Genomic DNA, 15,940 nt, shown 5'->3' on the forward strand with positions numbered 1-15,940 from the left:
AGTTGCAAGACTAAGGAAAAACATTAATGTCTTTGTTCCGAAAGTCTCCTTGATCCAAGTGACAGTGTTCTCTCCCAGTAAATAAAGTCTCATGCCAGTTTGCGATTGTTTGAAACAGTCGTCAAAGACTCAGCTACAATTATACAAATCTTGGACAAGCCTGGAAGTTACTATCAAGCACCTGACATTAGTGTTAAGACAGCCCTAAGGCCTGTATGACTGCAGAGAGCACTGTGCAAAACCGGGAATCACATTTTTTTTGGTTGCTATGATGTGTGAGTATGTTTAAAGAAATATACTAAGCCATATAACAGTTTGGGGATCTTTAATCATTAAACTCATACTCAACGCATACTGGACAATTTACATTTGTAAGCAATAAATCTTTGCACTTCGGTTACAGCACAGTCTGCCCACTTTACCAGGACCAGAAAAAGAGCCGACTGCCGAACGGAGACGGCTTCAGCTCTCCCTCAATGGGTGGGTTTGGCTCTGGTCTAGGCCTAGAGTGATAGGCATTCTCAGGCAAAGGACGGTCTGTCTTCACTTTTGTGACCTGAAAAGAAAAAAGAAGTGATATGACTCCTCACAGTATTTAATAGAAAAGCTAGATTGAGTCAGAACTTAAAGGAAGAACTACCAATAAGTACCAAACGACACTAAGGACACATTATTAATCCGATGAAAGCTCCTGTCTCCAGAGCACTTAAAAAGGGGGCAGGGAGGGACATTTCTCTCTTAAGCAAACAATAGTTCCAATGTGTGTGAACTTCACTGCTAAAGAAAAGGTCTCTGTGCTAGGAAAAGCAAAAAAGAAGCATTGTCTAAGAAAAACGCAAGTCTTTTGGAGAATGCTGACAAAGCCTTGACTTCTAGTAAAGTCCACAAGTGTGCTGTGTTGAGTTCATGAATCACCTTCTGGCTGGGAGAAGTTTGCACCCTGGTCTGGATGAAATGTCCATAAGAAGGGAGAGAACGTGACTTTCCCATCAAGAAGGTGTGAAGTTACCTTAGAGAGGTCTCCCAGATCAGGTCTCACCCAACCCAACTTCTCCAGCACGCAGTTATCAAACACCGCCTGCTGCTTTCGGCACCGACGGAGCTCCTGCAAGTTGGTATAGTCAATGCACGTCCAGTACTCGGTAAACGGCTCCGCACAGTGCGTCTTAATCTTCCTGTAAGAGATCACAGAAAGAAGTCAGTATTTGAAGTATTACAAACAGAACTTGATACCAATACCAGTAAAATTTGTACCGTTGTAGGTACAAGTAGGGATAGTAATGACCAATGTGTAGAAGGTATTCTTGCTAGGTTGATGCACACAGCTTCTCCCTATGAGATCCTTGTTTTGCAAAACAATTTAGTGTACATTATATGATGTTCTAATAGTTCCAAATTAATTTGACCTCTCGAGCTCAAGAAAATGTGTTTAGAACACAAGTTTCTCTGACTGATAGCTGCTATACTAGAAGTGGACATGCTCTGAGCTAATTAACTAAGCCTTTTACTAGTGACTTAAGAACATGATACTGACACGTGCCCTGGGTCTACAGTTTTGGTCGGAAGAGGCAAATGGTGCATTTAATCAAGGTTTCACAGTAATGTGAAACAGCAAGGGCAGATGGGGCAAAGCTTGGGTGGGTTTCCTGGTATTCGTAACACAGTCGCCAGGTGGAGAAGCAGCAAAACCTTTCAGCATCCCCTGCCAACCCAACCAAAACCCAGGGCAACACACTTCTGGAGCAGACACCGCAGAGACGCACACGAAAGGATAGATTCACACGTAAATAAATAAAACACAATGCACACGGCCTCCACCGCCAAGAGTTAGAAAAGCAATAATAAAGAGTTTGAAGATCGTGATGGTGGCATTTTAAATTAAACCAAGTGGGTGCCAACGCTGCAATAACGAAGCCCGGCAAGGGCGCCGTGCACCGGGAGAGCCCGAACCGGCCCCGGGAGACCCCGAAAGGGACCGGGCGGAGCCGCTCGGGGGCGGGGGGTCCCGCTCACCTGAAGAAGTCGAGGGCGCACTGGTTGACCTGCCGCCCCTCCCGCAGGCACCGCCGCGGGTCCTTCTCCTCCCAGCGGCACAGCATGAACTCCTTGTTGGGCCGGTCGCACTGCGAGCCGTAGTGGTGCGCGGCGGCCTTGAGCACGGCCGAGCTGACCGTCACCTGCAGCGGGGGCACAGCGGCAATGGGCGCGGCCGGGCCGGGCGCTGCCCCGCGGGGAAGGGAAGGGAAGGGCCCGTGGGCGCTCACTCACCTCCTGCACATCGAGCTCCTCCAGCGAGGGCACCTGCAGCGAGCCGGGCATGGCGGCGCCGCTCTCCTTGAGCGTCCCCCAGCGCCCGCCGCACCGCGCATGCGCCGCTAGAGGGGGCGGGCGGCGCGCATGGGCCGTGGGGCGGGGGGGGCGGAGCTTTGTGTCCCAGCGGCGCCCCGGCGTTGCCATGGAGACGCGTCCGCGCCTTCGGGCCGAGCTGCCATGGAGCTGACGGGCGGGCGGTACCGCGGCGGCACCGTGCGCAGCAGGTGGGCCCGGCGGGGAGCGGGGCTGCCGCCCGCCCGGCCCCTCCCGACCGCTCTGTCTCCTGCAGGATGGAGGGACAGGGCTCCTACACGCTGCCGACGGGCACCGAGTACCGGGGCGAGCTGAAGGACGGGATGTTTCACGGAGAGGGAGAGCTGCTGTTCCCCGACGGCGGTTCTTACCGGGCGCTCTGGCACCGCGGGGTGCCCACGCAGGTACTCCGGGCTGGGGGATCCCCACCACCGCGGAGCGGCCCCGCCCGCAGGCCACGCTGCGGGGGAGGTTTTGAGCTGAAATAAGCGGATTTCTGAGCCGAGCCAATTTTCGGTCCCCTCGGCACATCTCGTCCCCAGGCGCCGCTCGGGGCCGGGCATCCCGCAGATGCGGTTCCCAGCGCCGCGCAGACCCGTGCGCAGCCAACGCGCGGTTTTGGCAGCGGGAACGCCGGCCCTGCTCGTGCTCGACCCATCCATCATGTTTATTAACTCTGTGCTTGAACATGTTTTGCAGGGGAAATACACTTTTGCAGATGGTCTCAAATACGAAGATAAAAAATGGCATTACTGTGACGGCTACGACAGAAGATTTTACACAGAAATCTGTTTTGGTCTTAAACCAGCAGGTACTGAATTGCGTTTGCGATCCTGAGAGTCTGGAAGGAATTAAACTAACAACTTTGCTTAAGAAAGATTAATTTGGCTACATGAGTAACATGGAGCAGAAATGCTCTGGCTAATTTCAGGCCCCGGCCGTCGGACGCTGCCAGAATGCTGACACCACCTTCCAGCAGCGCCCAACGGCCGCGTGGGCTCTTCTTGAGTGACGACCCGCAGGACGGGGCTCTGTTATCCGCAGCTTTTGACATCCTCATTAACCCTTTTAGACATCTCGCCCTCACTGCAGTAGCAGTGTGCTTTTAATATAGAAAACTTGAGCAAAAGCAATTCATTTACATCCAGAAGATCCAATAAAGTTTGAATGCGTCGGTCCCACGTAGCTTTTTAGTAGATACCAACATAAACATTTGTGTCCAGTCTATATTTTTGCTAAAGACCTTTGTAATATTGCTATTTGCCTGAAGTCAAAAGGTGAAAATATTAATAAAGAACAAGTGACTAAAATACGTAATGTGATACATAAAATACTCTTCTTTATAGATAGGATATTTTGGCGATGACATGTAGCCGTGCTGGGAGGCCAGCAAGTCCCCTGGCCCCGTTTTGGAGTTTGGGGTCAGATGTGTAATGTTTGCTCAGTGGGCTGAATCACAGGACTGTGAATGAGGAAATCAAAGTGATATCTTTTTATCACACACTTTCAGTGTACGGATTTTTCCATTTTCATTTTCTCTATCTTCAAAATTGGCAAAAAGTTTCATGCAATTTATTGTAAGGTAACCACATTGTTTTTATAGTAAATGCAGTGGAAATGTAATATTTGTTAGTTATCTTGATCAAAGGCACAAATGCAAAAGAAAAAAAAAAAGGGCAAAATAAAGCAAACCCGTTGTTGTTTTCTTTAGGCATTTCTCAGCTTACAAATCTGGATCCTCCCCGAAATATCCCACAAGGATGTTACGACTGTGGTGATGGATTCTATAATCCTGAAACCAGGGTTGTTGTTGACTACAAACTCAGGTTTCTGAGAAACGCAGGTATGATTCACTTCTGCAGGGTAAACTGAGATGAGTGAGTTTGTCATGTTATGTTCTGGGATGCCTGATTAGATGTAAAACATTTTAAAAGTCCATGATTTGATTCTGTTATCACAGACCTAAAATATTTTTTACTTATTTATTTTTATCGGTGATTTCTGTATCCCCAGAGTTGTATAAATCATATTTTGCAAAATTACAATGAGGTATTCCCAAGCAGATATAAATAAATGTATTTTATTACCATTTGGTATGTTAATCTCAGGAAAATGTTGAGTCTCTCCCATGATGATCTCAGGCAAGGAAGCGGCTGTAAGGTGCACATCACCCATCCTGAAAGGGAATAAACTCCGTGTTCTGAACCAGCAAAGGGCTTAAGCTTGTGCTTATCTCTATATGTTAGAAGAGACCATTTTATTGAAATGGGTCTTGGGGCTATGTTAAAATACCTTACTGAACAGGGAGCTTTCTTGTCACCTTGTGTGGCTGTGTTCTAGGTAGAGTCTGGCAAATACTGAGTCTTGTGGATCAATACTCAAATGAATAAGCCTCAGGGCGAATTAGTTCTCATCAAGCCAAAAGAGAAACTTTTCAAATTAAAACCACACAGAAGTGAGACAACTCCAAAAGTGTAATCTGAATTGAAAAAGCGCTGTGTGTTCTGGCTGTTTAACCTTTGTGTTTATCAGCTTTTTAGCGCAGATTTTGTAAAAATTAAAATGATTTCTGAAAGCACCCATCCACCCACCCCACTTTTTTTTTTTGTCTCCTTAATGTCCAAACTGCAACACTTGGTGATTGCAGAAGACAGAACATTTCCGCTTCAGTGTGACACAGTTTAACAGTTTTGTTGCTTGGAATCTCCATTTTTTCAGTGGATTTACTATTTGTTGAAAAAATTCTGCTCAGCTCAACTTTCAGGAGCTTTTATATGTATACACTGTGATACTGGAGGAGGGAAGTGAAGGGGGGTTAAATGAATCGGAGATACCATCTGCTATAAAATATACCCTATGATACATGGCCTGTTTTATAAACGTTGAATAAAAACTGATCTAGATTATTACAAATGGCATTGATCCAAAATACTGGAATGCAGTGGGCCTACTGATGAGGAAGATAAGCACCATGCTTTCCAAAAACACAGGAACCTACACAGATTAGGACAGGAGGGAACGCCTTGGAATTCAATTTATTGTTTTTTAATCTGTTCTTTGAACTCATTGTCCTTTATGACATTTATCTCAAACCCTACCAACTATATCAATCAATATTTGCTAAGTGGAGCGGCGTGCAGCCCCACGGAGCTGTTGGAGAGGTGCTTTGCATGGCGGTTCCATTGAGAGCCCTGTACACAAAGTTAAACTTGTTGATGTGAGCGTGAAGGAGGAATGTGTCGTGTGGGCCAGACCCTTCCTCTCAAGAACACGAACACAATTGAAAAGCCCGGCACTTGCTCGACATCAGAGGAACTCTTAGCGCCCCAGGAGAGATGATTCAGGACACAAGGCCACTGCGGTAAGGAAAAAAAAGAGAGGAGAAAAAACCCCAGCTGTAAGCAGAAGAAACTGAGGAAGAGGCTGGGATGACAGGGAACAGATCCAGAATTGCTCCATTATAGGTTGGGCAGGAAGGAGCAGGAAAACCTCCAGGCTTCCAGCCAAGTCTTGAAAGCATCAAAAGCAGATGGTAGGAAGCATTCAGGAAGTTCTTACAACAGCTTGACAGGTTTACCAAAATGACACGATCTTCCTCGGGTCTGGCAGCAGGCGTTCCGAGCGCTCCGGTTCTCACCTTTCACCCTGGGACGGAGCCATTTCTGATTGTTTCTGGTTTGTTTGGGAAGGAGGGCGAGGAAGCGCGCGGCCTTGGCACCGGCCTGCGGCCAAACGCGCAGCGTCCCGGTACCGCTCCAGAAAATAAGAGACGCCATTTGAAACTACCGAGTTTGCTCTCCTCGCTGCTTTGTCCAGATGAGCGTGTGTGGAGCACCGCGGAGGCTCCTGGTGAATTTGGCAAGCCTTGCTCTTCGCGAGCGTGGAGGTCTGATCCTCATTTACTGAACGAGCTCTTACTGCTAAAGCAGTGCAAAGGCCCATCGTGAAAACATAATGAGGCCCAGGGAATTAAATGACAGCAACAGTTTTCTTAAGCGTTTTTATCTAGCAAAGTTTTCCAAATTCTCATTATAGTCCTGCAGTTATTGCTCCATCCCTAAACCTCTGTTTCCTCGGGGATGCTCAAATTTCTCTTGATTCTCCATGTGTTCTTCAATCTTTTCTTTTTTCCAGTATTGTGAAGTACGCGAAATTGGACACATAAATAAGAATAGGAATGCTCATTTGTAAGAAGATAGGTTGTTTGTTTTGAATAGATGCTAGTACTAGACTCCTGTTTCACTAGGGCTATTACATGGTTTTTCTTTCCAGAAATAGGACTCCTGGCACCTTTGTAACCGTGTTTGGTCAAAAAGAGAGATGGCGAGATTTCCCAGTTTGTCAGTGAAAAGTAGAAAATATATGATGTTATTTTTAATGCAAAGCAGGGAGGTACAAGGAGAGCAGAGACATTCAGGTTTTAGGACCCCCAAACATCAAAGAAGCCTATAGCTTTCAAAGAGAAAATACAGTCAGCAATAGGAATTTTCTTCTACTAGCACGGAGAGATTACAGAAGATTGCCTGGGTCACCTCTCTGCTGATGAAAAGCAAAGACACTTATGATGAAAATCACTCTGTTTCTCTTCTGGTTCTCCCCAGGATGGGTTAAATCATAGAAAAGACACAAAGCCTGTCTTTACCCTGAAAGCTCAGGTAGGTAACTGAATTAACACACGTGTTATTAAGAGCATGATTCGGCCTGGAAAACCAGGACAAGCATCTTATTAAGAGGAGAGTTTTTGGTGTTGCTGCAATGCCAAGCCAGCCAGCAATCAGCTTGGGATTTCTACAAGCCTGGAAGTCTTGTCAAAAGCAGCAGGAAAAATCCTGCTGCTTCAGGAATCATTATGAGCTGAAAAGGTCAAGATTCAAGAACATTATTTTATTATAGTTTAGGACAGTCTGGGGTTAGAATGTCTGACGTCCCTTGGTGGCGAGGCTGACCCAACTCCACAGGCAAGGGTGCGAAGCCATTTTAATTCTGAGCCTTAGTAATCACAGACTGTAGTGCAGTTTCCTCACGTTGTTACCTTGGCATGAAGATTCTTATACTTAGTCTGCAAGAATTTAGAAGCAAAATTTTTTGAAAGTGCACAACAACATATTCATCCATTCTGGGTTTATCCGAGCGTGCAAATCCATGAGATAAATCTCCTACATTCAGACGTTTTTGTCTTACAACTCAGAGCTGACTTGCACCGAGTGCTTTTTGAGAAATGTAGACTTGTCTGAAAAATGTAGTTGAGAAACAGAGCCATAACCACTCAATAATTGCACAGGGTAATATTTCTGTACCTACCCTCATGTACCCCAAATACATGCAGATGTTTGCGTGCTCTTTCTCATAAACTACTGGAGAACTGGGTGTGGGATGAAGACCTGGCAATTTTTCAGGCCTGGAGTATTTCTGGAAAGAAGACAGCAAGTTTAACTTCAAGTCGACTGTGGTGCAGGAAGAAAGATTGACTGCTCCTGGGGATCATTCATGGAGCTTTATTCCCTGTTCTTCTTTGAAACTGCCCATTCTGCTGATGGAGGGAGTGGATGAACACTGATTCCAGGCTGGTCCCTGCTCATTGCCTAAGAATGTAAGAGTTGTTTTGGCAGATGCCCTTAGCAAAGGAGAGGAGAGCCCCAGCAACACACTTACAGAGGGAATATAGTATTTTTGTTCGAATGAATTTAGCTTCCCATAGATTTAAATGTCTACTTATAACGCAGGACCATTTAATCTTTTGTACATTTGTTTCTTTTTTATTTGACTTAAGATACTGAATTTAGATGAGGTTTAGTTCCTACATATTGAAACTCTTAAAAGCTCTTCAAATAATTGTTCTTTGGATACTTGTTAAGCTAAAGAAATCAGTTTTGATCGGCAGTAAAAGTTCATGCTATTTTAAGTGCAATGCTATAGCTATTTTCTGTTGTATATTTAATCATTTTGAATTATATGTCATGTAAAAGATTTTAGCTCTGGGGCATTTGCCAGATGGCTGATTCTGCATTTCACACAACAAAAGAAATAATGTTTGTGTAAAGCTCTTAAAAATAGTTGGTAATCAGTATATTCTACAACGAATAGGATCCAGACCTGTTTGGAAAAAAAACCCAGCTTTTGCAGAAATTAATTTAGAGGATTTGGTCTCTACCTCTGGGCTCCGAACAAAACAAATTGTGTCTATTGTTTGCTGATTTTTTAACATCTAACAAGTTAACTGAATTGTAAATTTTACTCATTTTTATGTTAAATGCTGTTTCTTGCAATCCATTGATCTTTTTCTCTTTGCTTTGGCTGACAAACTTATTTCTGAAAGCAGGGGTTTGTAGAGCAGAGAGCAAATCCTACTCTCCATTTACAACAGTAGAGCTCACAACTGTGAGTAGCCATTTGCTGTTCCCGAAACAGCTGAAGTGCTTGTCCTTTCTCCTGCTAACTCCTTTCTCTGGCCTCTTTGATTCATATTCCTCCAAAGCACCATTGCAAGACATATTTTCTCTGTGTACCGTGGCACTCAGCTTGTTTTCCTTGCCCACAAAGCTCTACACAAGTCTGTACAACTTCAGTTCTTGATCTTGTCTCCTCCATCTCCCACACACTTTTTTCTCTTATGTCCAGTCCCAGGACATGGGGTTTTTTTTTGCCCACATTCATACAATTCCAGTTTCCTGGTTCTTGCTTTCCAGACCCACTGCTTCTACAACAGTCAGAAGATTTGAAAAATATTACATTAAGGGAAGGGTTACAAACTGCATCATAGCTCTTTCATCTGGATCTCCAAGTGTCGCTCATCCATCTCTTCCTATTTTTTGGTTGGAGAGCTTTTGTCTTGAGGTGAGAGCTTTGGACCTAAATAATCTCCCAAGCTTAACAAATAAATGAGTCGAGAAGCCAGATCTTAAACGGAGGAGAGACAGCACATCAGCAAGTGTCCAACTGGGGTGGCTGGGGGGGGAAGGCAAACAATGGGTGTGGAAGTGGAGATGGCAGAAGGAAGCGGAGTCTAATATAAAGAACCCAGACTCCTACAAGAAGTAGCTTCATGTCTATTTTTACTCTACGCCAAACACTTTTTAAAATGTTGGACCTATTCTCCTACCCATCATATGCTCTTTTAATATATTTTTATATAGAAATGAGTCAATATTATTTATATTCAAGACTGTAGCCAACAATGATAATATTAATATATGCATTGTGATATAAGTTACTACAATAATTTTGGTAGCTATAGCTTTTGCAGATATATTGTCCCTTGTGGCTTCCTGGTCTTAAAAAAAACCTGTGAAAATTTCAATTCCAAATAGTGGCATGCCAAGAATAACACCTTTGTTTGTGTGCCGGCCATCCTATTGTGTATCCATTAAATAGGTTACACACAAGTCTTATAGGCACTTATATTCAACTATATGGTTCATGTGAAAACAAATTTTAGGAGAGATGGAAAGTTCATTTGGGGGCCATTTTGGAATTACAGTAATTAGAAGTAAATGGAAGGCTGAGAATTTGTGGGTGGAAGCAAAGGTTAATTGGAAATGTATTTTCCATTTTCTTGCCAGCGCCGACGTTGGTGGGGTCAGGTGCAGTAAGGAAAGTGGTGCTGGGGATGCGAGAGGGCGGTGGAAATGAGAGGGGTGTGCCAGGCAGGATCCATGGCCGAGATGCTATCACACGCCAGGGGAATTGTGCAGTGGAAGAACGCGATAAACTGCGCTGCGGGTGACGGGAGGAGCCCGGCACGCGAAAGAATTAAACGATACTGTTGTTTACAATGGTCTGTGTGTGCTTGGCCCTCTGCAAACAGAGAGGAAACTCCGCTCTCGGTCAAGGATTGTCTGCTGTAAACAGCGGCTCCCACGAGCCACGGCCGACACCTGGGGTGCAGGGTCCTCACGAGTCGCTCATGGCTGAGGTTGCCACAAGCAACGCAGAAATGCAATAGCTCCAAGCAAATCATTCTAAACTTTGCAATATGCATTTAATATAAGAAGATTAAATGCACCTAAATTACAGTATATTTTCATGTCGTCCCTTGGAAGCACACTGAAGCAAGCCCACCCTGAATTTTCAGCTGTTTCTAATCCCGGCTGAGAGATAAATCTGCAGCGCGTAGCTGGGAAAGTCTCTTCTGCCACTACTCCTAGACTGAGCATTGAAAATGAGACAAGTGGTTTCGTTTTGCAGAGATGTTGAGCAGAAATGCACTGATTTAAGTGGGCTGCAGTCTGAGCTCGCTGTGGAACACACCTAACAGCATTTTCAACAGACCGCTGTTTGGATGGGGAGTTTGGAGCTTCCGCTAAGCCGCCCAAACCAAGGAAGAGAAGAACAAATTTTGAAATGGGCTACTTACAGGAACATAGGACAACCAACTGATTTAGTTGGGTCTTATTTGCCTAAAAGGCCTCGACCCGGACTGAGCTGTTGGCTGTGCAGCCAGTGTCCAACAGCAGGCGAGAGGGACCGGCGGCCCTGGTCAATCACCACTGTGGGCCGGCGCTGCTGCGGGGCCGGCTCCGATGCTTCTGCCTGCTTAATGAAAACAGCCTGCATTAATTACCTAAATTAAAAAGAAGCTAGCCCGGTTTGGGCTGGCTGAGGGGCTGGCCCACAATATTCAAAATATGTCTTGTGAGTGCTAGAAAACTGTTCTTGTTTTTGACTGAGACAGAAGGAAATAATTCAAAAGAATCAGTCAATACTCACATGTGTTCTAACAGCTCATACATTCAAATCTCTCACTGTCTCTGTTTCAAGATTTCAATGATATGTCATGATAACAATATTTCATTAACTTTGGAAGAAATAACCTTTAGTAACTGAATAGGGCTACAGCACATTGCAATAACATTTTCAGACAAAGCTTTTTTCCTTTACCTTCAAATATCAACGTGGTCAATGGTCTTCGGCAAAGTCTGTTCCATGAATGTATATTCTACTGAGGAAAATCTAAAAAAATGGATAAACTTTTAAAGATAAACATGCTGACACAAAATTCAGCACACAACATGGAGAGCCCCACACCACCTAATTGTGCACAGGGTGATAATTTACCACTGATTAAAGAGTTTGGTGGGTTTTTTTTTTTTCAAATCTTTTTTAAAAGGAAAATTACTTCTGAAGGTGAAGATGTGCTTAGACAATCATATTAACATATTCAAACAATTGCAATTTGCAAAATAGTAATTACAACTCACTATCCGGTAGCATTAATCAAACTTCAAGGTTTAATTCCATTTTAAATATTGATGAAATGTGATTCTCCAATCTAACCCTGGTGTTGCAGGGTTATGGAAGCAGCCAGTGACAGAAAGAGAGGAACGTGTAGTTAACAAGCAGCTGCCACAAAGAGGGATCGGCATCTGTGATTTAAATTGTTAGCTGCACAGTCAGGTAGAGTGTAAAAAGGGTAGTCAAGAGGCTGTTAAGTCCATTGCTGCCAATTACTAACAATCAGGGAGGAGCTTTAAGACTTGTTCAGTACAATAAACCCAGTTTGTCTTGTTTCAGGGGTTACTACTGAAGAGGTTGCAGCTGCACTGATTCAAATAGCCCTAAAACTACAGTAATTATCAACCAGTCTTCTTTAGTGTAGCAAAAGTATGTTTTACCATAGCTTAACTCTTTACATTCTAATATTTCCCTGCCTCTTCTCGCATAGCTAGCCCTGCAGCCATTCTCATCTCTGGGCTTGTGCTGGATCATTCTCCCATTTCCCCTTGCCCAGTGCGAGGAGCAGCAGTGCGGTGCGCCCGCCTCGGACCCCAGTTCTGCAGATTTGCTTTAGGGTATTTTTTGGAATAGTGAGTCATTACATCTATTTTTCCTTCTCCTATAGAAAGTTGAAATTCATATAGCTCATTCAGCTTTTGCATCTGATTAAACCACATGCACGTTAAGCAGCGCTTACCAACATGTATTTAATTTGCACGGGATCAGATCGCTGCATGAACCAAGACGTTTTGGGATGGGTCCAGGGAGCTAAAATCCTTAGAGCAACCTGCCTTGTGTGCTTTCCTCGGAGAGCAGGAAAACACGCAGCACAGAAGGAAACAATCTGGGCAAAGCGAGTTCGCGTCTGCCTTTCTCAGCTCCTCCCGTGCGGCTCGGCTGAGCGGGCGCGTGGTTGTCCCTGGGGAGGCAGGCTGGCCATTGCTGGCACTCAGGTGAGCCACGTGCACCTGCACCCAAACACCAGCGAGAGTGCCGATGTACAGCACCTGGAAGTTTTGCTTATTCCCTCCCCATAGCAGAAATAGACAAAGTTTCATTTTCTTGCAATTATTACAAGCTCAGATAAACTATATATTCTTTTTTTTTCCACTTAAGGTGCTTCCAGCTAAAATCCCAGAGATAGCGAGGCTGGACAATATCTATTCTAGCCGAGGCTCACGTGATGGCATCATTACTGCGCCGGAACACCTAGTGCATAGAACAAAAGCCAGCACATTGATTACGGCTTTGATGTTGTTTTTAAGAAAGCTTAAGGGCCACATTTGCATTCCTGCCGCAGCCCTCAGTGGAATCGCTGCCTCTGCCAGGATTGCCTGGTCTTTAAGCAAGATTCAGCGCGCATCTTCTTAATTTCCCTTTTAGCTTATTTTTCAGTGTTTTGCTTTCTGCTGGCTTGTACCCAAACAAGAAACGTGCCGTTCCAGCCGAGGGATGGTGCCAGGGCACAGGTGGTGGCCAGGATGCCACCAGAGCTGCTAGCCAGCAGCACCCTGGGAGAAGCCAAGGCCAGCGCTCAACTCACTGCAACGGGAATGAGAGGAAAGGGAGCGCAGCGTGAAAAAATATATACATATATAAAAAGGAAAGACAAAGCAGATGCGTCAAACCCCACTGCAATCAATAAGAGTAACCCCCAAGCTTGGAGACTTGTGCATCAGACCTAATTTGTCACACACCCTTCTCTGAACTTTCACTTCTCAGATCAGCAGAACTTTGTGCCCAGGACTTTCCTACATTTTGCATTTCTAATGCTATTGTGTCGCTTTCCCTTAAAGGTCCAAGATCCCCATGAAAATGGGTCTCCTTGCAAGCACCAACATGCTGCTTTCTACCTAGGCAGGGAGCCCAGCTGAGCAGGGCAGCTGTGTAAATACAATAAACGGGATTAGGTGCTATGCCAAGCAATGGTCCCAGCACTGAGATTACAGCCCCCTCGGCTCCATCCTGCCCGCAATCATCTATTCTTTCAGGTAATAAGGGCTGCTACAAACCCCTTAAAATTTAAATGGAGGCAGGTTAGAAATACACATCCCAGGCAGCTGATGTGAATTTGCTAAGACAGTGGTAAATACAAGCAGCAGCTCTACTACATTTCATTTATAGAAAAATAAATACAGGTATTGTTGTAAGTAATACTTTGATTTTGTTTTTCAAGGCTTTTTGAAGTTTGCTTCTCCTACTCTGCACTGATCCCTTTTCCCTGACACAAACACAAAAGAAAAGGCTGTAGAACGGTTTTTGGAGCCAGGACTGTTTAAATCCCCAGAATTAAGAAGCCACATATTAACATCTGCCAAGTTATTTTTTTTCCAATCATACACAAGATTTCTATTCAAACTTTGCTGGACAATTGTTTTCTCCTACATTGTCTTTGATTTTTTTTTCTCTCCACACTGTCATTATGCTCTGAGAATAAATATGACAGACGTGAATACTAACAAGGGACACAAAAGATGCTCTAAAATATCTATCAGCCATTATATCTGCTTATCGATACCTGGCATAACACACATTTCAAAAACAGCACTGAAGGAAAAGCTGGAACTCAAGAACCCAGCTTTGCCTATAGATTTTGCTTTACCTTCACTTTTCATAAACCGACAAGCAATGCAGACACGGAATTTAAAAAATGTATCTTCATTTCTGATAGTTTCAACGTAATCTCCTGCACATCTGCCAGAAAGTCAAAATATAAAATATATACTTGTAAATCTCATCGTTTCACCCAAGTTAATCTTATCAAACAGACAAATAATCAGAGTCATTGCCATAGATCCAGCACCTCCTGCCTTTTCAGATTCCAACAGAACAGCACACGGTCCTTTAAAGAAAACAAACTGTATTCTAGGAGATGCCATTGGCTAAAAAGGGATTGATTTCTCAAAGGCAAAATTGCTTATTTGAGCTGCACCCCAGTGATGCAAAAAGCAGGTCGGACATGGTGATAGTTGGCATTTCTTTCTCTCTCTTTTAGATGATGATGAGCACGAATGGATTATTAGGACCTGTCGGAAAGCCGAGTATAAAACAACTGAACATCAACCAAAACCATGAGAACAGCTTTTGCTAGACGATAATATTCCAAAGCAGGTAATCTGCTTCACAAAAGACCTAATTCGTCCTTCTGGATCTGTCTCACCCTTTCCCTCCACAAGAATATAATCTTTTTGTCATCTCTGTCAGCACAAACAAAAATGGAAATAATCATTTAATCAGTCATGCTGGGAAAAAGCCACGGAAAACAGCAGACTGTGCGCACAATGATATTGCTGAGAGGTGTGTGCTGTGGTACATACACACGTTATTAAGCCTGAAAACAATTTGTTAAAAAGAGTGCCTCAGATTTGGTGTTGAAGTCATTCAAATCCATCTTAATCAACATTATTTTCCCAGATTTTAGTTAGCTGTCCTGGTGAATTCCTTTCCTCTCTTTTTGCTCAGTACTTTGATATTGATTGATCATTGTAATAATGTACACCAGAGGTATTCTTTAATGACTGGTTTGCTAACTAGGAAATTATATCCATTTACTACGAACGTTTGTTGAACTCTCCTGAAGCCAGAGTTTAACAAAATAATAAAAGAGGAAAACTGGGTGGGTTGCTGCTTGATTAGTAAGCCAGAAAGTATTTAAAAATAAAAGAAAATGGAATTACATCATTTTCTGGATGTAAGTGCCAGCACTTCTACTTGCATTAACTTTATTTATTACACAAATAAGACATTTACAAAGCACAACATTAAAAGTATGTAACAAAACAGACATTGGTTTTACAAAAAAGTGCTTACAATTTAGTTTTACTTTTTTTTAAAATAAATATTAGTCTTGACTGTCCACTCATTCAGAGAAATTTTTTTTAACCGTTGTAGCCAAGACATGCAGAATTGCAACATGCGACAACAAATGACCGGCAGATGAAATCAAACCGCTGTGTCGATAGTTGGCATCTTGCAGATCCGTCCCTGCTAGCGCAGGGCGGGTTCCCACTCCTGCCCCAACGAGCACGTTGTGTCAGCACCTTTAGCTCGGGCGCTGGTGTTAACCAGCGTGAGCCAAAAAACAAGATCAGTAATAAAACTGTAAACCATTCCACTTTCAGACCCTCACCATATTTAGTTACCTCGTTAAACCCGGGTGAAAAGCCTTTCGCTGGCTGTCTTCGTTGGCTTTTGTCCGCAAAAGGTTTTGTAAATAGCAACTGGGAAAGTTGAGTATGCAGAGGCTGCGTTGCTGCTCCAGAACCCGTTTGGTAATTACTGAATAAACTAAGAAAGTGAGAATGATTTTCATTTTATTTTCTTTTTAATCTACAGACAGGAGATGAATGCAAATGACCTGAGATAAGGTTTGGTTCAGTGG

At 43.9% G+C, this 15,940-nt stretch overlaps 2 protein-coding genes across 2 annotated transcripts; one reads left to right on the top strand and one right to left on the bottom strand.

Moving 5' to 3' along the window:
* Positions 1-293: 293 nt before the first annotated feature.
* Positions 294-2,358, bottom strand: NDUFA8 (NADH:ubiquinone oxidoreductase subunit A8). The gene is made up of 4 exons (XM_080356005.1): positions 2,269-2,358; positions 2,014-2,177; positions 1,010-1,175; positions 294-556 (listed from the first exon to the last, which is right to left on the bottom strand). Exons 1-4 carry the CDS (start codon positions 2,317-2,319, stop codon positions 419-421), a joined length of 519 nt encoding a protein of 172 aa, XP_080212131.1. The 5' UTR covers positions 2,320-2,358; the 3' UTR covers positions 294-418.
* A 132-nt stretch (positions 2,359-2,490) lies between these two features.
* MORN5 (MORN repeat containing 5) lies at positions 2,491-14,634 on the top strand (the record flags this gene model as incomplete). Its single annotated transcript, XM_080356019.1, has 5 exons — positions 2,491-2,537; positions 2,603-2,750; positions 3,046-3,157; positions 4,058-4,189; positions 14,555-14,634. 5 exons carry the CDS (start codon positions 2,491-2,493, stop codon positions 14,632-14,634), a joined length of 519 nt encoding a protein of 172 aa, XP_080212145.1.
* Positions 14,635-15,940: the final 1,306 nt, after the last annotated feature.

This window comes from Nesoenas mayeri, assembly GCF_963082525.1.
Source record: "Nesoenas mayeri genome assembly, chromosome: 18".
NCBI classification, from domain to species: Eukaryota; Metazoa; Chordata; class Aves; order Columbiformes; family Columbidae; genus Nesoenas; species Nesoenas mayeri.